The following is a 20,774-nucleotide window of genomic DNA, read 5'->3' as shown; positions in this document are numbered from 1 at the left end:
GGAGGCAGTTTCCGGTTAAGTACCTTGTTCACGGGCACAACAGCAGTGCTCCACTGGGGAATCAAACATGCAACCTCGTAGTTACTGTTCCACAGGCATTACATTTCACTGTGGCCCATAGGAGAATACATTGTAGGGTCACTGAGCATGAAATAGAACAGCCTATGAACAGCCTATGAAGGTGTTCCCTGAAATTAAAAGCCAGAAGAACACCGCCAACTAACAGCCAACAACCAGCCTAAAAGAAACACAGCTCACAAAACAATCGCCTACAACCAGCCCACAAGCAGGCTACAACCAGCACAAAAAAACCAAAGCCTCCAACCAGACAACAAAACCACAACTCAAAACGAATTATCTCCACCAGGAAAGCGCCAACCCTCCCCAACCAACAAACAAATACAGAGAAACAATCAAACTATGACAATGTTATATGTAAAACAATCTAGCAAATGATTGTTTGCTAGAATGTTTTACTGTGAAATAACATTAAAATAGTCTTTATTTCAGGATACAGCCAGCTGGAGTGACCCCCACCCTACCCCTCTCCCTGGGGGGCCGCAGTCGTTAGACAGCCCCCAGTCTCAGCTGCAGGCAGACAGCGCTGTAAACAGACACTTTCCCTTCAGAGGGTTTCGGGGGAAGCGTCTGGGGACTCACCGCTACACAGCGGGCCTGGGGGTAGAGGCTCCTCTGCTGGAAGAGGCTGCATAGTCTTCTCATTACAACAAGAGGCTCGCCGGCAAGAGAACACACACACACGCTCATGGGTATACGCTACACACACACACTACTGCTGCTGCTGCTGCTCAACAGGTCTGCAGCGAAGCTCAGTCTGCCAGACAGCTGACTGCTCTCTGCCTCCCACGACAACAGGGGGGGAGGGGCCTGGGGCCAGGGGGGAGGGGGGAGGGGGACCTGGGGTTGAGGGTCATGTGTGTGTGAGAAAGGGAAGAGAAATTATGCTAAAATCCAGACACATATGAGAGAGTGTGTGTGTGTGTGAGAGAGAGAGAGAGTGTGAGTGAGAGAGAAAGTGAGTGTGTGAGAGAGAAAGAGTGTGAGTGAGAGTGTGTGAGAGAGAGAGAGTGTGAGAGAAAGAGCGTGTGTGTGAGACTGAGAGAAAGAGAATGTGAGTGAGAGAGAGTGAAGCACCCATAAGACTGAAGCAGTTGAGACTGATCGGTTTATGTGGATAAAAGATAAAGAGTGAAGTCAGTGCTCGGTTCCTGTCAGCAAATAAAAGCTAAAAGCACTGAACAGTGTCAGCACTGTAACACAAATGACCCTGAGAATTTCACACAGGCCAATTCCCAAGATTACCAAAATAAACCAAACTTGCATTGGTGCACAGCGAAGCAAACAGATGTTGTGTTCTTGACAGTCAGTAGTAAAATCCAATGTACATATGTACGCATGTGTGTATGCATGTATGTATGTATGTATGTATGTAGAGCTGCCTGCCCTTTAATTGTACGATTCTTCCCTCTGTGCCCCCAGCACCTCTGCCATTTTGACTGTAGTTTACAGATACACTTCTTCAGGAGGTATCTGCATTTTGTATTTTGCATACAAAGCATTAAGATATCTGTGGTTACACCCTTATGTGTAGAAACAAAACGAAATGCCTTTCCTGGGTTTCTTTTTGAAATAATTTACTGACCTTTTCCATCCCCAAAACTCTAAAGAAAATCTAACACAAGCAATTCCAATCCCAATTAGATATTTTCAACAAATTATAACCATGGCACAAAATCAATAAATATTTTCAGAAAACAGCTCTGGATGGCTAATGATACGATGTTTTAGTATCTTAATTTCATTTTATATTTCCGTAGAATATGTGTCTGCCAAAATAAGAAAATAAAATGTCTCCGGTCTGGCCATTTCTACTGCTGCCCGTTTGCATATTAGAGATTTGAAACTGTAGGAAAAAATATAATGTCTAGTGGAATTCACATTTGAAACGCAGGCAAAGGAAGTTATTCATCTACGACTGATCTTTAGCCTCGCAGCAAGTTTAAGATACATTTTTATTTTCAACATTCATTGCGTTAAAAAAACAAAACGAAAAAAAAACAAAACAAGGAATGTCGACGTAGCCTATATAATTACTCCCTCCGCGGTTGAACATGAAAGTTCATCCCCGTGAAGACACTACATAAAACGCTCTCTTCATAAGTACATGAGCATCGTATGCTTAAAAGAACGCATCAGTGGAATAATGACCACCGCTACTAAACATAAATGGAAAATATCATGAGAACGGCGAATTAGTTGTCTTGACAGTCTGTTGCTTAAACAAACAAAAAATAAAAAAGGCGTTCTTCTTTTATATAAATATTAAACATGCCAACGAACAATAAAGAACACTTCATTACATGGTTCAGATTTTATTTAGAACGTTTTTGTTTGCTCAGTGCCGTATCCTGGCGGAAAGTCTCCCAGAGTTCCAGCTGACAGGAAGCAGTCGAGTCATTGGAACGCAGCCAGGCCGAACAGGTCGCGTTTCGTACGCCAGTCGCTTCCCAGACAGCACGGCTGGCCCATAAACATTACCCCGTACGAAGAAGGTTGGGGTCACGGGAGATTCCAGTCAAAGGGAAGTCAGCGCGGCCCAGCCCCCACCCCCGTCAGCAGCAACCCCCCACGCCAGTCTGGGATAGTGACTGTCAGCAAGCTACTCAGCCAGACAGGGCGGGTGTGTGCGTGTGAGTTAGCGGAACGCTCTATATTTCCCCCGCTGGTGTGGTAGGGAGTGGTTGTACGACAGCAGGCCCGGAGGGTGTAGACGGCATATATCAGTGTGTAAAACTGTCTGCCCAGAAGGGCAGCTGGGTTGGACGTGGATTTCCATGACAATAGCAGAAGCAAGCGGCGCAGGGCAGACCGAGCAGCGCAGGGCAAAAACGCTGAGAGACAACAAAGCTCTCTCTTTTTCAGACGCAATGCGCCCCAAGTGTGGGAACTTTGGGAGACAACAAAATAAAAGGGTTAAATATACAAGAGTGGTGACGGGGCGGGTTCTTAATATTTACGGTTTGCATATTTAAATCAGAAAGAGCACGTTGCGATAAATTGCTGTCAGCTGAAATACAAACCAATCCATAGGGGGAAATGTATTGGGTGGAAGGGGGTGGGTAGAATGTTACAGAATTTACCACACATCTGAACTTCTCAGGACGTCTGCGCACGTTTCTCGCGAAGGGAATCCGTACAAGCAGTAATGAAAAAACGCGCACAGCGCGGAGTGCGATTACATCAACCAAACTTAATTTCAAGTATTGCATCGAAAACAAAAGCACTATTTTTTTTTTATTTCCCAGGTGGAAACAAATTAATATGATAATATAAGCAACAGGCCCAGACAATAGCTTTCATCAGAGATGGGTTACATCAGCGACACAAAAAGGTACAGTTGGGGTGCAATTTAGACAAAACCAGAACTGTTGCTCTGGAGAAAGCTACACGTCTCTGTCCTACTGTCAGCGGCAACTATGTCGTCTCCAAAACAGTCCACAAATTGGAAAACAAACCCCAAAGGGTTATCTTTCAGAAGACATCAGAATTATGCCTGTAGTCTAAAGGGTTGACGAATAGTAGGTGTTTTATTTTGGGTGTCATTTTCAAGCTTGTATTAAGAAAAGGGGCAATACTTAAGGAGTTAAAACCACTCATAAAAAATGCCTTTTAGACAATTAAGGGTTAAGAACCAAAATCATTTAGGCCAATGATCAAAGTAATCTTTATTTAATGTTATTTTCCCTGAAAAGGACTATAGAAAATAATAACTCCAAAAGAAAAAATGTATTAACAGTGAAAGATTCAAGTTTTTTTAAGGTTATAAATTAAGTAATTAATCTTGAAGAAATATTATGAAATATGCAGGCTTTTGTAATGGTGCACAAAAGTCTTGGTTTCGGTACCGACCGTCATTTTGACTTTCACGGTTTGGTACATTGTCAGAGCAGCAGACAAAATGTGGAACATCAACTTGCATTTCTTTTATGAAAATATAATCAGTGGCTAACTGGCTGTAATTTCTTGCTGAAAGAAAATTAGACATTTACACCAAGTCATCACTTTTGAATTGAAGATCTGCTAAAAAAAGTTCCGCCTACGCATTAAAGCAAAACTGTAATTGTACAACAGAAAAACAGAAAAACAGCAAGAGAAAAGCATAACAATGCCAACCCCACACTGTTCTACAGTGCTCTCACACTGCACTCGGGTTCTACAGATCTACCCCACACCCCAAGGGGTTTCCACAAGCCTACCCCACACTGCACTGGGGTTCTAGAAGCCCTGGGGTTCTAGAAGTGACACAGACCTGCTAACAACACCCAGAGAGTGAGTGACACAGACCTGGCTAACAGCACCCAGAGAGTGACACAGACCTGGCTAACAGCACCCAGAGAGTGAGTGACACAGACCTGGCTAACAGCACCCAGAGAGTGAGTGACACAGACCTGGCTAACAGCACACCAGACAGTGAGTGACACAGACCTGGCTAACAGCACCCAGAGAGTGACACAGACCTGGCTAACAGCACTCAGAGAGTGAGTGACACAGACCTGGCTAACAGCACCCAGAGAGTGACACAGACCTGGCTAACAGCACTCAGAGAGTGAGTGACACAGACCTGGCTAACAGCACCCAGAGAGTGACACAGACCTGGCTAACAGCACCCAGAGTGTGACACAGACCTGGCTAACAGCACACCAGAGAGTGACACAGACCTGGCTAACAGCACCCAGAGAGTGACACAGACCTGGCTAACAGCACTCAGAGAGTGAGTGACACAGACCTGGCTAACAGCACCCAGAGAGTGACACAGACCTGGCTAACAGCACCCAGAGTGTGACACAGACCTGGCTAACAGCACACCAGAGAGTGACACAGACCTGGCTAACAGCACCCAGAGTGTGACACAGACCTGGCTAACAGCACCCAGAGAGTGACAAAGACCTGGCTAACAGCACCCAGAGAGTGAAAGAGACCTGGCTAACAGCACTCCCTGCCCAGAGGGAGCACTAATGAAGGCAACTTCATTAGAGTCCACGCAGAGCCCTGATTGAGTAAATGGAGTCTCCCCTTTGAGCCCTGGAGGGAGGGCCTGAGGCCTGGGGGAGGAGGTGCCCTGAGGCCTGGGGGCAGCAGCAGTCTGAAAGGTATGAAAATACAGGCTGTGCTATCCGCTGTGTCTGCGGCTGTGTGCGGCCGTGTGCGGCTGTGTGCGGCTGTGTGCGGCTGTGTGGTGTGTGCGGCTGTGTGGTGTGTGCGGCTGTGTGTGGCTGTGTGTATGCGGCTGTGTGCGGCTGTGTGGTGTGTGCGGCTGTGTGTGCGGCTGTGTGCTGTGTGCGGCTGTGTCTGCGGCTGTGTGCTGTGTGCGGCTGTGTCTGCGGCTGTGTCTGCGGCTGTGTCTGCGGCTGTGTGCTGTGTGCGGCTGTGTCTGCGGCTGTGTGCGGCTGTGTGCGGCTGTGTCTGCGGCTGTGTGCTGTGCTATCCGCTGTGTCTGTGGCCGGCCCGGGTGGGGCTCGTTGTTATTCCAGCCTGGGGGACCCAGCCTCTCTCCGAGAGCTCCCACTCCCAGGCCTCGCTCATCCACCGTCAGCGCCGGTCTCAAACCGCGTCCTGTCCCTCAGCCATCGCCGCGGCAACAAACAGGTTCCCCGATCCCTCAGCAACAAATGGGCTCCCTGTCACCTGCAGTTCCCGGATGAGTCTCTCCAGGCGGTCCGGTTTAATGGGAGAATGCACCGTGCACACTTCTCCAAATTTCACAGGCCCAAATGAGGAAACAGAGGTCTGCACCCCATAATAAACACTCCCTAACAACTTTATGCCAAACACCACTTAAAGGTATTCATCAGGTACAGCTACATTTTAGTTACCTTTACAAACTCACCAGTTTATTAGGTTCACCAGCTTGTTCATGCAAATATGTAATCAGCTAATCATGCAGCAGCAACTCAATGAATAGGAGTTTGCAGACGTGGTCAAGAGGTTCAGTTGTTCTTCAGACCACACATGAGAATGGGGGAAGAAATGTGATCCAAGTGACTTTCACCGTGGAATGATTGCTGGTGTCAGATGGGATGGATTGAGTAACTCAGAAACTGCTGATCTCCTGGAATTTTCACACACAACAGTCTCTAGCGTTTACAAAGAATGGTGCGAAAAACTAAAAACATCCAGTGAGCGGCAGTTCTGTGGGCAAAAACAGCTCGTTGATGAGACTGGCCAGACTGGATGGCGGCAATAACTCAAATAACCACTCGAGACAACAGTGCTATGCAGAAAAGCATCTCCAAACACACAACATTTCGAACCTTGAAGTGAATGGGCTACAGCAGCAGAACACCACACTGGGTTCCTCTCCTGTCAGCCAAGAACAGGACACTGAGGCACAGGCTTACCAAAATACCAAAAATAAAAACCACCTGGTCAGAAGAATCTCGATTTCTGATCTTGCTTTTGCAGATGGTAGGTTTAAAGAACATGAATCCAGCCTTGTGTCAACAGTTCCGGCTGATGTGTGGTGTAATGGTGTGGGGAAGGTTGTTTTTTGGCACAAATGTAGGCTCCTTAATACAAATTGAGCATGGTGTAAATGGCACAGTGTACTGGAGTATTGTTGCTGAACATGCACATCCCTTTATGGTCACAGTCTTCTGATATCCACTTCCAGCAGAATCTCACAAAGCACATGTCATCTCAAGCTGGTCCCACAAAAAAGGACAATGAGTTAAGTGTACCCCAATGGCCTCCACATTTGCCAGATCTCAATTCAATAGCGCACACACCTTTGGGATGTGGTGGAATGGGTGATTCGCAGCATGAATGTGCAGCCGACAAATCTGCAGCAACTGTGTGATGTCATCATGCCAACATGGACCAGATTCTCTGAGGGATGTTTCCAGCACCACGTTGCAAAGAATTCAGGCTGTTTGGGGGCAAAGTATTCTTGTATTGGGGTCCTACCTAGTCCTAGAAACACGTACCTAAAGAAGCGGTCACAGATTATATCTGTGTTCACATGTGAGCACTGACCCACAGACAGGGATAGTGACCCACAGACACACAAACATCAACCAGCTCTGTACTGCGAACAAACAAGGACCAATCCCAAAACAGGAGAATTCAGACATAACATTACAAAACAGTTTGGGTGTAAACACGGGACATCAAAGCCTTGTTATCTCAGCACCGAGCCTCAGCACCAGGACCTAGATCCTTCCGAATACACATTCAGAGAAAACACCAGGGTCAGGATGTCTTCCCGGCAGAAGAGTCAGAGATAAAATGCAAACAGCACCAGTTATGAGCGCACAAGTCTCTGTGGCTGCGTTTCCAGGCTGAATGCGGGAGAGCAAGCTTTGTTGCCCAGCCACGGTCGTACAAACAACCTCTCAGGGTCGAGCAGTCGACGGCCAGCACGAGGGCCTCATGACAAACAGTCCAGGTCAATGTTCTTACATCGTTGAAAAACTCGCCCTACCTGTCACTAGCATTCGCAGACAGACTCAACACGGCCCTAGACATAACATCGTCTGTGAGAGCGACCGCAGTCAAACTGGAAAAACAGCTCCCACACCGCCAGGAATCCCATTTGGTTATGGCTGGGAAGCAAGCGAACAGGAGAAAAAAAAAGAAAAAAAAAGAAAAAAAAAACCCTCATTAAAGAAAAAAGGAAAAAGCCTGAGAACTGGGCGGTTCGGGCGAGTGATGTGGAGAGAGGTGCCCGGGGGGGATGAACGGGGGCTGGAAACGGGCCGCAGGCAGGTGCAGGAGTGCACCTCCTCCCGACAGGGAATGGGAGCTTCCGGAAGAGAAGGGAGTGCCAATCGCTTTCCCAGAGGGCCGAGCGTGGGTCTGCCGGGACAGGCCAGCCGGAAGACGGCGTTTCGGTGAAAGCGGCTCGCTGGTGCACCGTGGCAGAGATCCTTGCTTTTCAGGGTTCCCGGCATTTTAGGGGCTGCGCTAAACATTGACGGCTTATACGGAGCGTGCATGAGAGTCGGGAAGCCCTGCAGGTGATTGAAGAGAGACCCCGAAAATAACCTTCCATCCTGCTAGGATTGCTGATGCCCCTCTCTCTGGATCGCAGGCTGAACCTGGGGATACCCTCACTCAGGGCTACCGGCATGTGTGTGTGTGTGTGTGTGTGGCTCTGGTCCCATGCAGGGAGGAGACCGATGCCCTTCCAGACCAGAAGATATAGTATCTGATATTATCCATCTCATATGCACTACAGGCTGCACAGTGTACACTGCTGTGTCATCTACAAAACAGCCTACGCCTCAACCGTTTTGAGGACATTTATTTTAGAGGTACCGCATGTAGTCTGCTCCTCCTGCTCCGCCCCTTCCCACACGATGAGCCATCGGGTCCAGCCGAATTCAGGGCGGGGGGTGGAGGGGTACTTCACCTTCTGAACTCATGCCTTTCTCTCGGGCTTACCAACACACTCCCTTTCCCAAGTGAAGACTTTGTGACCTGACCCCGGACACAGTGCTGTAGCTGTGAGTCACAGCGAAGGAACAACCTGCGAGCCAATCAAAACCAATACCTCGCGAAGTGGAAAAATAGAATCAGGGAAAGAGCCTGACAAAAATTACCTTAAACGCAAGCACCATCACCATGACAGCGAGACTAAAACAACACAAGCTAAACACATCGGAACAGAACGTGCGGCCGGTCTTTAGCCTCTTCGCTCAGCCTTGCCAACTGCTCTCTGGAGACGTTTACCGCAAGCCTACATTTATTTTCCACAGAACATCACAGTTATCGCCTAACTAGCTTATGCTAAACAGAAAAGCCACTTCCTAGTCCTAACCCGAGCCATGATTTACCATTAAAAGGCCAGTGTAGTTACGCCTGTGCAGATTCTGATGTATTGACCTTCTGTGCCATTATGCTGACTAAGGGTTTGAGCTCTACTTCCATTGCCCTAAATAAAGCAATTGATCAATTTTCATCATTCTTACATACTGATATTCGTAAAATCAATCAAACATTCAAGAAATGTAGGCTAGTTCAACAATTACTGGGCAGTCCCCCCCCCCCCCCAAGTGTTTCTGACGGGTGTTTTATGCAAATGTATCTACTCTGTGGAGGTGGGGGGAGGCTTGTGTCTGAAGGAGATGGTCCCAGCTGTTCCCCATTGCAGGGGGGACCCTCTCCCTCCCCCAATCAGCATGTCCAGGGTGAATTCGGGGGGACCCCTCCTTTGTGGGTCCCAGTGCACATTGGTATTCGGCAGCGGGGCGCGTATTGTCTGCTGCCTGCCCCCGGACCCCGAGTCGGCAGTCAGTCTAGACGAGGGCAACAATAGTCACCCCTCTGGTCCCTTGGGTGGGGTCCGGCGGACGTGAGCAGACCCACCTAAACCCCCCCCCACCCACCCCATCGCCGGCAGCCCCCTCCGGACTCGCCCCTCTCCCTCCAGCGAGTTTTAGGACTGTCCAGATTCAGCAGGAACTGGCGTAATCCCCCCCTAACAGAAACAGAGACCGGGGTCCCGCGGAGCCGTGCAAAGTGCACAATATTCATCACCCGTGTTATGACGGGCTGGAGTCGTCGCTACTTTCAGGGGTTATGCTGGCTACGAAACCTTTAAACATTCGGCGCGGAAACGTCTGCTCCGAAAGGGCTCTTCGTCTGCAGCAGTACAGCTGGGGATGAATCATCCCGAAGCCTTCTCAAGCCTGGTGTCGGGGGGGGGGGGGTGCGCTGTCCAAACCTCGACAGCCCGGTTCGAGTTTATCCCGCCGCGGCGAAAGATCAACCGTGGGATAACGACATAAAAACAGGTCGAAGCGCGACTGGCGCGGAAAAGTAATAAAGTTTGCACAGTGGCTTTGAATTTGCGGCAGCCCTTTTTCTCCGATGGAGATCGAATGGAGGCTAGTGTGCCGAAAAGGTGATTAAGCTCAGACAAGAGGAAAGAAATCCAGACAAAAGACAATTTGCGTCAGTGGCTGGGGTAAAGAAGTGTTCGGTTATGTAAACACAGCCCCAGGGGGCAGGTTTGCTGCAAATATGTTCAGCTTCTCAGTACAGCCAATACAATTTACATTTCAACCGGAGTATTGTCCCAAAACAAAACAAAAAAGCCAACCAAACATTTTAGATTTTGCCTGTAAAAATCTGGCCTTGTTATTTTCATAGATGCAGATTGAAAGAACAGATTCAAACTCCTCCACACATCCTCAAACAATGGGACATTTTCTTGATGCGGATTGTGAAGTCAAAATGGAGGTTGACCTTTGACGCTTGTGCACCTACGCAGGTGCAGAAATCGCCTTTACTATTCACACACTGAGCTGGCATGCCATGAAAAGTGACTATATACTTGCTTTTGATTGATGTTTTACGGATAAAAACACCCACAGTTGGGAGCACCATTGGACAGATATCTATCTGAAAGCTATGAACACCAAGGAGCTTTCTGGGCAAGTCAGGGGCACTGCAGCACCCTGGGGCACAGACTGACTAACTGCTCGATTTTACTACTGAAGCAAACTCTGTTCTACCCCAAAACCCCCTGGACGGAGTTGAAAAATATAATTTTTTTATTGTATAATATTAAAAGTTAGCAAAACAAAGAGGGGAAAAAAAGGAACAGTTGAGCTTTGAACCCTGGTCTCCTGCATGAGAGACAATCACACTAACCACAACATTGAATTGACTGGGAGCTTAATTCAATATACAAGGCTGTTTTTACCCACTGATTGATTATCAAACATGCAGACGTGACATTACAACACAAGATTACCCTTTTACACAATGCTCTGCCCCCAGGGTGCTGTTCAGGGCAAGATATTGCGACCCAAGTCAGGGATAAAGTTAGAAGAAAGCAGAGATTAGGAGAAGGATACAAAAATGTTTGTGTTTGTATGTCCCAGTGAGCACCAATGGCTGGGAAATAACAAAGAAGAAACTGCATGGCACAAACCCTGCCAAGAGAAAGGCATCCCTACAAAATCCAAAACTATGAATAAGATCCCTCCAAAATGACCCCTTACAAGACGGAAATGTAAGGCAGAAAACAGCCACAGGCCAGACACAGGCCAGACACAGGCCAGACACAGGCCAGACACAGGCCAGACACAGGCCAGACACAGGCCAGACATAGGCCAGACAAACTATTTCAGAGCCTCGCAGTGTCACCAGAGGGCTGCTTCCCAGGAGCAAACTCTACTCTAGGACCACACAGCTACAAAACCGGCTGTCGTACACAACTGGGTATTTTACCTTATGTCCATTGGTCCTTTGACTTATGTCTCATCTTCATGTCCATATTCCATTGCCTTTTAATAATGTCTGCCGAGTCCTTTAAAGAGCTTTTAGAACACTGCATGAAAACTAAAATGATTCAATAATAACACTAATAATAATAATAATAATATTTATATTATTATTATTATTATTATTATTATTATTATTATTATTATTATTATTATCAGCACCCTAAGTTGTTGGAGGCAAACACAGTAACATTCACTTTCAAACAGAACATGAATTACAATCTGTCTCAAGGGGGGTTGGGGCCTTTTTTGGCAAAAAAAGACAGTCTGACTTGAAGACAGACAACAATCATTCGTCTGATGAGAGGTGGTGTGTCTGACGGGGGGGGGGGGGGTAGAGTTAAACGGGAGGAACAATAGCTTTCCCCACACCCCCGACCCACCCAGCCGCACTGACAATGAACTACCTCCCTTTAACCCCTGACCTTTAACCCCTGACCCTCAGCGCTCAGAAGCAGCCGAGTTGCTGGGAAACCTCCCGACCCCCCATCTCCTTGCAGACCCTGTGTAACAGTGGTTTCTTATGCTAAATTTTATTAGCATAAATCTGAATTCTTAAGACAATGAATGGGAATGGGTGTGGGACAGGCAGAAATATGGCCTGTTTCAATGGAACCAGAATGCACAGCGCCAGAGCGCAACCAAACATGTACATATTATTTAACCAATCCAACGACTGCTTAGACAAAAGAAAAAAGAAATTGGTGACTACTGGGGAAATCTGAAGTAGCCCTTTCAGCTAAAAGAGGGGAAAAAATTACACACCCCCCCCCCCCCCAACTACCTCAGTGAACAGAAACAAACGGAGAACATGTTTAGTGATGTCTGTGCATCAGGGCTAGACGTCTGTAAGTGTGTTGAAGCAGAGGCTGGCCGGATCTAGTTTGTTTTGATCCCTGGCTTGTGTGAGGACTGGCTGCTCTTTCCGTCCTTTTCCTGTCTGTACATGCAGGCAGCTGCTGCTGCTTCCTGCCTGCAGTCCTCTAGCATTCAACCAGCTGCCATTGACACACACACACACACACACACACACACACACACACAATATAAACACTACACACTAACCATACACACACTATAAACACTACACATTAACCATACACCACACACACACAATATAAAAACTACACACTAACCATACACACACCATACACTATGCACACACTAACCATACATGACACACACTAACCATATACACGCCACACACTAAACACACACGCACTCTAAACACTAATCATACACACACCACACACAACACAAACCAACCACACACACCACACACACACACACACACACCATACACTACAGACAGACTAACCATACACACGCCTGCATAATCTGCATTTACTTACAACAGCACAACTGGGTGAATGGGGGAACTAACACTGCAACAATATTGGAGAAGGCAGCATACAGCGGTTTCTCAGAAACGTTTGTAGCAGTATGCTTTTAGTCTGCAAGCAGTATTTTACAGGCAAGGTTTTACAAGTTCTCCATCTGAACTTTCCCCCTGGGTTCCCAAGTGCAAGCTACACTGCTCCAAGGAAGACGTGCTAACACCACTTCCTGTACAAAAGCTTGGTGCCTATAAACTTATCTTCGTTCAGAAAGACGCTAGCACACTGCAGATATTTACTCATTTCTCAGCCACTGTTTAGAGTCAGGGCGGGCAAGCTGAAACATGAATGCGAGGGATATCTGTGAGGACATTTTGAAGGGATTCGGTCTGGTCACTCTGTACTTCCTGCCTGTTCCTGAAATTAACCTGTGCAAGGCTCAGTACCTGATGGTTTCATCAGCTTTTAAAGAAGCACGTTCCTTCTAGACCTGGGTAAAATAGCCAATTGTTTTGGAGTCAAATTATTTTCTTGCATTCCAACTTCTCTTGCCAGGTGTAATTGAGGCAACCAAGAAGAAGGACCAGAAGACAGGGATTACGCTCTAAGCTCTGTAAAGCGTAGGAGAGTATTTGAATCCAAAACAATTTGACCCAGGTCTGATTGCTTCCACCTGATCTTCCCAGTTTTCGAACGTCTGCTGACAGCTCCAAGATCCGAGGAATCAAATCTTCAGTCCAGAGTTTAAGACAGGACGGATCCACTCAACCAGCACGTTGTTATGGAAACAGCCATTTGTTAGCTGTTATTTTGATGTGGACCATACATTACAGTTTAAAAAAAAAAATGAAAACTGGTTTGGACTGGTCTGCTGTGGCAGTTCTTCTCCAATCTGGGCTTTAGGTGTCAGTTCCGCAGTCACATGTCCACCAAAGATTTCCACACTGATTTTCACCCTAAATATCTCCATTGGTTGCTATTATTTGGCTTTATTACTAAACATCATCTCCTCTTATCAGTTGTAAAAATCTCTTGATGTGTGAGCGCTTATGACATACTCAAGTCCTCTGCCTCCGGTTGTGGTTTTGAAAATGTTGTGCCATCGAAAAATCTGCATTTCCTGAAGTAAATATTCTGGAAGAAACTCTGCTGTTTCTCGAGCATTCTTTAACGCTGGCTGTGTCTCCAACAGAAGGCCGCTGCATTAAAGCGTCGGCATTTAAAGGCAGCCTTTGACTATTTTGCACACTCGTCCTTCGAAGGCAAACCAAAATAAACAAAAACGCATCGTCCTAGGGACCCTTATTTAAATTTGAAGGCTGCATTCAGTGCCTCAGGTAGGATCTCCCATGGGTTGTTCCAATAACTTCAGGCTTCTCACTTCAGCTAAAATAAAAATAATTCTGCTAACAGGGAAATGGCAGCAGTGGAGGAGCTCTTTTACAAGTGTGAGCAACGCTGAAGTCAATAATTTGTTGTAGTTACATTTTTTTAAAATAAATTTCAATTATTCAATACACAGATATGGAATGTATGATGTTTTTAAGCCTCGGTGAGCAATCTTGCCAGTAATCATGTTACTTTTCTGTGATGTCATCCTGCCTTTAAAGTGTCTCCCTAATTTGTTGCCTTTTGAGGTTAGGACGCTACCTTCAGTGGGAGCTCACTTCTAAAAATGTAGACAGCAATGCAGCAGCCTTCCCTTTCAGACTCTGTAGGCCTCAAATGTAGGCTTGGCGTTTTGACACAGAACTGCATGTCAAGAAACGGCTAAATGGTAGTCAGGCTACATGGGGCAGCCTGTAGCCTAGTGGTTAATCTACATGACTGGGACCCAGTAGGTTGGTGGAGAGAGAGTGTCTGGGTTAAAACACCCAGGCAAGGATGCAAATATTGTTCCTCGATTAATCAGGGTTGAAATTATTATTTAAATAATTTTCAGACCCAAAATATCTCTGGGAGCCAGTAGCATTTAGGTTGATTGCTGAACTGCTGCCGTCAGCAGGCAGAGAGCGTAAAAGCTTGTGACGCGCGTGTGCTCACGACATGCCCAAGTGGCCTGTGTCAGAGGCATTTAAGGTCGGAAAAGTCAACATTCCCGGATCATTCAGGAAATGGCCAGCTTGCTGCTGTGGCTGTGCGGGAGTACTGCGAGTCAAGAGGACGAGACCCTGGAAGCCTGGGAAGAGCAGGGAACTTCTCTGTGAGAGAGCCGGGGGTCCTGGGGCCCAAGACTGGGGCTCGGGGGCCAATGGGGTTAGTATGTAAATGGCGAGGAGAGAGAGCCGAGCAATGGGGGGGGTGTAAAAATAGAGGAGACCCCTGTGATATCCTGAGAGAATTATAGAGTGGATGGCGGGAGAAGGAGGGGAGGGAGGTTACTGTGTGTGTGGGGGGCGGGGGGGGGGGGGGGGGGGGTATTTATAGAGGGAGAACCTCCCCCTAATGAGTGACAACTTTGCTACAAGACAAACAGCTGGTTCATTCAGGGCAGTGTGTGATTGGCTGTGGATGAAGGTCAGGGCAGTGTGTGATTGGCTGCAGTTAAGGTCAAGGCAGCGCAAGGGTGCATCTTGCATTTAACTTCCCAGAAAGTACTAAAATCCACATAGTGTGACAGGTATAACCTTCACAATGCATACATTACCAAAAATAAGATATGCAGCGCCCTCCATAATGTTTGGGACAAAGACCTATCATTTATTGATTAGCCTCTGTTCTCCACAATTTAAGATCTGTAATGACAAAAACACATGTGGTTGAAGTGCACACTGTCAGATTTTAATAAAGGGCATTTTTATACATATACGTACACAGGCAAATGAAGATATAATGGGCCTTTGTCCCAAACGTTATGGAGGGCACTGTATATCATTTTACACAGGGTTCAGGGGTTAAGGAGGACTGCACGGAGTCACAGACAGGGCCTAACTCAGCGGTTAAAGAGGACTCCATTGAGTCACAGACAGGGCTAACTCAGGGGTTAAAGAGGCCTACACTAACTCACAGACAGGGCCTAACTCAGGGGTTAAAGAGGCCTACACTAACTCACAGACAGGGCCTATCTCAGGGGTTAAAGAGGCCTACACTAACTCACAGACAGGGCCTAACTCAGGGGTTAAAGAGGCCTACACTAACTCACAGACAGGGCCTAACTCAGGGGTTAAAGAGGCCTACACTAACTCACAGACAGGGCCTAACTCAGGGGTTAAAGAGGCCTACACTAACTCACAGACAGGGCCTAACTCAGGGGTTAAAGAGGCCTACACTAACTCACAGACAGGGCCTAACTCAGGGGTTAAAGAGGCCTACACTAACTCACAGACAGGGCCTAACTCAGGGGTTAAAGAGGCCTACACTAACTCACAGACAGGGCCTAACTCAGGGGTTAAAGAGGCCTACACTAACTCATAGACAGGGCCTATCTCAGGGGTTAAAGAGGCCTACACTAACTCACAGACAGGGCCCATCTCAGGGGTTAAAGAGGCCTACACTAACTCACAGACAGGGCCCATCTCAGGGGTTAAAGAGTGCCCTGCCCCTGTACACATTTCACTCATTAGGTTTTATCCAGAACATTCTCTCAACAATAGAAAGGATTCAAAACACTCACATGCAGTCTGAGGGCATTGTTTTGAAAGATTGCAGACAGCAGATTGCACATCAAAGATGCCTTTGTCAAAGCGCTCCGCCCTTATCACGCTCCGGGTCACAGTAACACGCTCAACGCCATGTCTGTCTGTCTGCCTGTCTGCCTGTCCGTCGGTCCATACAGTAACCCACTCTGCACCATTTCTGTCTGTCTGTACATGTAATGCACCCCACACCACAGGCCCTGCCCAATGTCAAAACATGCCAGCGTCTGTTTTTCGTTTCCCTCCCTTACAGGGGCCTGAAGGGGGAGTCCGGCGTGTGTGAGCAGCCCAGAGCACTCCCTCTGCACACACACACATTGCTCCCGGGGACACTGTTACTCCTGAGGACCGTTTGCTGCAGTAATCCTCCGCCTCAGCTGGGGAGGACGCGGCAGAGCAGGAGTCTTAATATTCTGAACGCCGGCCAAGAGGGGCGGGCAGGCCCCCGCGCGGAGCTAAAAACAGTCCGGGCTCACACAGGCCCCACGGAGCAGCTGCGCGCGGCGGCTTGGCCGCAGCGGCGTGGTCAGCGCGTCGGTACACAAACGCGGAAAGAGGAAGGAAAATGGAGGACGTTAAATAGGAGTGCCGGGGGGGAGTGCCAGGCTCAGTCCCCCCCCACAACCCCCCTCCTCCTCCTCCTACTCCTAACGGGATAGGGGAGTGCCTATGTTTGGGGTGTGTGAAATAACAGGCAGAAGTACTGCCCAGGCTATACCGGAGGACAGCTCAATGCACTGCCATAGCTGTGTGTGATAACACTGTACTAGATCACAGTTGTGTAGTGTGCGCTGAGTGTGGTGTAGCTGTGTGTGCTAACACTGTACTAGATCACAGTTGTGTACTGTGCGCTGAGTGTGGTGTAGCTGTGTGTGCTAACACTGTACTAGATCACAGTTGTATAGTGTGCGCTGAGTGTGGTGTAGCTGTGTGTGGTAACACTGTACTAGATCACAGTTGTGTAGTGTGCGCTGAGTGTGGTGTAGCTGTGTGTGGTAACACTGTACTAGATCACAGTTGTGTAGTGTGCGCTGAGTGTGGTGTAGCTGTGAGTGGTAACACTGTACTATATCACAGTTGTGTAGTGCGCGCTGAGTGTGGTGTAGCTGTGTGTGGTAACACTGTACTAGATCACAGTTGTATAGTGCGCGCTGAGTGTGGTGTAGCTGTGTGTGGTAACACTGTACTAGATCACAGTTGTATAGTGTGCGCTGAGTGCGGTGTAGCTGTGTGTGGTAACACTGTACTAGATCACAGTTGTGTAGTGTGCGCTGAGTGTGGTGTAGCTGTGTGTGGTAACACTGTACTAGATCACAGTTGTGTAGTGTGCACTGAGTGTGGTGTAGCTGTGTGTGCTAACACTGTACTAGATCACAGTTGTGTAGTGTGCGCTGAGTGTGGTGTAGCTGTGTGTGGTAACACTGTACTAGATCACAGTTGTGTAGTGTGCGCTGAGTGTGGTGTAGCTGTGTAGATACAGGTACCAGTGGCAGACAGACATGCAGATGACGGATAAACAGCCTGGCTGGAACATGTGTCAGTGCTGATATGGATCCCTGGTCATAAAAATTCCCAGACGGAGAGTCTGTCTGTGTGCACGTCTGCGCGTGTGTGCACATGTTTGCATGCGTGTGCGCGCGTATGTGCATGTGTGTCCGTGGGGTCAACCCCTGGACAGTCTAGAACTCGAAGAGTTTCACACAGGCAAAACACACACTACTGCAGCTAATGCTCATCCATGGATGATAACTCTCCTCTCCCTCCTCTACACGTTCTAACACTCCACCGAACATGCTAATACTCAACCGAACATGCTAACACTCCTCCAAACATGCTAACACTCCTCCGAACATGCTAACACTCCTCTACACATGCTAGCATTCCTCCTCTAATGCTGACACTCCTCCACACATGCTGAGACTCCTCTGCACATGCTAACTCTCCTCTGCACATGCTAACACTCCTCCACACATGCTAAGACTCCTCTAAACATGCTAAGACTCCTCTAAACATGCTAACACTCCACTGCACATGCTAACACTCCCCCAAACATGCTACCACTCCCCCAAACATGCTAACACTCCCCCAAACATGCTAACACTCCTCTACACTTGCTAACACTCAACAGTGGGACAGTGGGTGGAGGGCTCCACAGGGGTTTGAGAGGGAATGGGGGGAGGGGGTTCAGTGTGAAAGAATGGGAATACATTTTCACATCCACCCAGGCCTACCCACCCACTTTCAGATCCTTTCCTCAGGGTGAGCACTGACAGCCTGCGTGTTGTCTGCGATGACGGTGCGATGACTGTTACGGATGATGTCATGGCTGTCGGGATGGTGAGTAAAGGTTCAGCTAGTAATTATCCAGCACAATGCGCTGGCCTGAGCCACAGCCTGGCTGCTTAACACACAGCTGGACATTCAAATCCCCAACACACCATTAAAATCCCCATGCCTCCACACCAGACTCTCAAATTACACAGCACAATACCACACACAAACACAAACTCTCTCTCACACACACACGCACACACACACACACACACACACACACACACACACACACACACAGACACACACGCACACACACACACACACACACATTCAAAACAACACTCACTATTACAAGCGCACACACATTCACACACTCAAACCAAGACACACGAATACACACACATACACACACACACTTCCCTTTAATTAGGAGCAGATTTGGTTCCTGCCTTTTTAAAGGGGAGGAGCAACACAAGCTGAGCTTGTCTGGGTGGTCTGGCTTCTGATTGGCTGAGTCAGTGGCATGAGGCTAGACGATAACACAAACCACCACTCTGCTTCTTAAAGGGGATGGGAAGTCAGAAAGTGGAGTGGTTTCAAAGTTAGGAAGTGTTACCCCACTAAACACAACAGTGCACAGGGCAAGGGAGAACTCTTCAGGTCTACTGAAACACAGCACTGCTGAAGCAGCTCTACTGAAACACAGCCCTACTGAAACAAACCTACTGAAAAAGCCCTAGTAAAAGACAGCCCTACTGAAAGAGCCCAACTGAAGGAGCCCTACTGAAGGAGCCGTACTGAACCACAGCCCTACTGAAACACAGCTCTGCTGAAAGAGCCCTACTGAAACACAGCCCTACTGAAACACAGCTCTGCTGAAAGAGCTCTACTGAAACACAGCCATACGAAAACACAGCTCTGCTGAAAGAGCCCTACTGAAACACAGCTCTGCTGAAAGAGCCCTACTGAAACACAGCCCTGCTGAAAGAGCCCTACTGAAACACAGCCATATGAAAACACAGCTCTACTGAAAGAGCCCTACTGAAACACAGCCCTACTAAAACACAGCTCTGCTGAAAGAGCCCTACTGAAACACAGCCCTACTGAAGCAGCTGGCTATGCATTCTTTGTGTAGCTCCCACTGACAGTGATAAAAAAAACGCAGACAACTGGAACATTTGCCCATCAGTGCAAGAAAGAGAGATGTCTACCACTTAACCAATATCACAAATATCTTCTCACACAATAACCATAAACCAGCCTACCTTAAAGCTTTCAGGGAATATAAATCGAAGAAAGTGTGCAATTCAATTAATTTTACATATGAATTAGTCATGCATTTTTCCATTGCATTGTTCTTGTTTATCAAATGAAGCATTGGAAGAAATGTTGACATTAACCCTCCGAAGAGTAGGTTTTTCACAACGTTTTTCAGAACATTCTAAGACAGTGTTCTAGAACTCCATTGCTTTCATTTACCAGTAGCGATTGCTACATCAGTTTAGAACATTCTTCTAATCACATAGTTGTGATCTTCAAATCCCAAAAGGGTTCATTACTTCCTGCACAACAAACTTGATCAAAAGAGACATTGTCTTTCACACATTTAATTTGTTTAATATGGCATCCTTTAAATGATGGTACCATTTAGCATGCTCCAAACAATAAGCATTGTATTAAAGGATTGACATGTCATTTGGGCTCACAAATGCTAGCATCGCCAACCTGAAGGCAAATGTTCCCCGGTTGGCTGCTTGGCTTTAGCTACGGAAACGTCGTAATTTCACGCAATCCCATTTTAAGCAGTTTGTCATACCGCTAGCTAATTCGCTAGGTGCCCGAACACCAGCAGATTCAAGCAGACGAGGCTGCTCTCCATTTAGCGTTCACAGTCCCCAGAAGAATGGGATTTTAAAACACAGACTATAAGCAGGCTATAAACAACTAACAAATCTTAGCAACGTGAACACATCCATCCCATTAGCTTGAAAGCGCCCAGATAATTTCATTTATTTGTTTTCTGTCATTTATTACTGAACTGAACACCAACAATGATTCGCAAAATTGGGATTTTTTTTGGAACCCAGGACCACAGAGTTTTATGATCCAAAATGGAATTATGTACTCTACAATAAAACACCCTGACTCTCTCGCTCTCTCTCCTTTGCTCCCCTCTCTGTCACTCCCCTACTCTACATCTCTCTCCTTGTCTGTGT

At 47.3% G+C, this 20,774-nt stretch overlaps 1 protein-coding gene across 4 annotated transcripts in view; it reads right to left on the bottom strand.

Annotated features, from left to right (window-relative positions):
- The window catches only part of pmepa1 (prostate transmembrane protein, androgen induced 1), a 32,369-nt gene that overhangs the window by 8,681 nt on the left and 2,914 nt on the right, over nt 1-20,774 (bottom strand). Inside the window, exon 1 of one of the 4 annotated variants that reach the window (XM_061220880.1) lies at nt 661-781. The exons of the other annotated variants lie outside the window; for them this stretch is intronic. Within the exon in view, the coding sequence (XP_061076864.1) occupies nt 661-712 (52 nt within the window). The 5' untranslated portion in view covers nt 713-781. Of the gene's footprint in view, nt 1-660; nt 782-20,774 lie in introns of those variants that run through there. 4 annotated transcript variants of the gene reach the window in all.

Source organism: Conger conger, chromosome 14, assembly GCF_963514075.1.
Source record: "Conger conger chromosome 14, fConCon1.1, whole genome shotgun sequence".
Lineage (NCBI taxonomy): Eukaryota > Metazoa > Chordata > Actinopteri > Anguilliformes > Congridae > Conger > Conger conger.
This window is presented reverse-complemented; position numbering and strand designations above follow the sequence as displayed.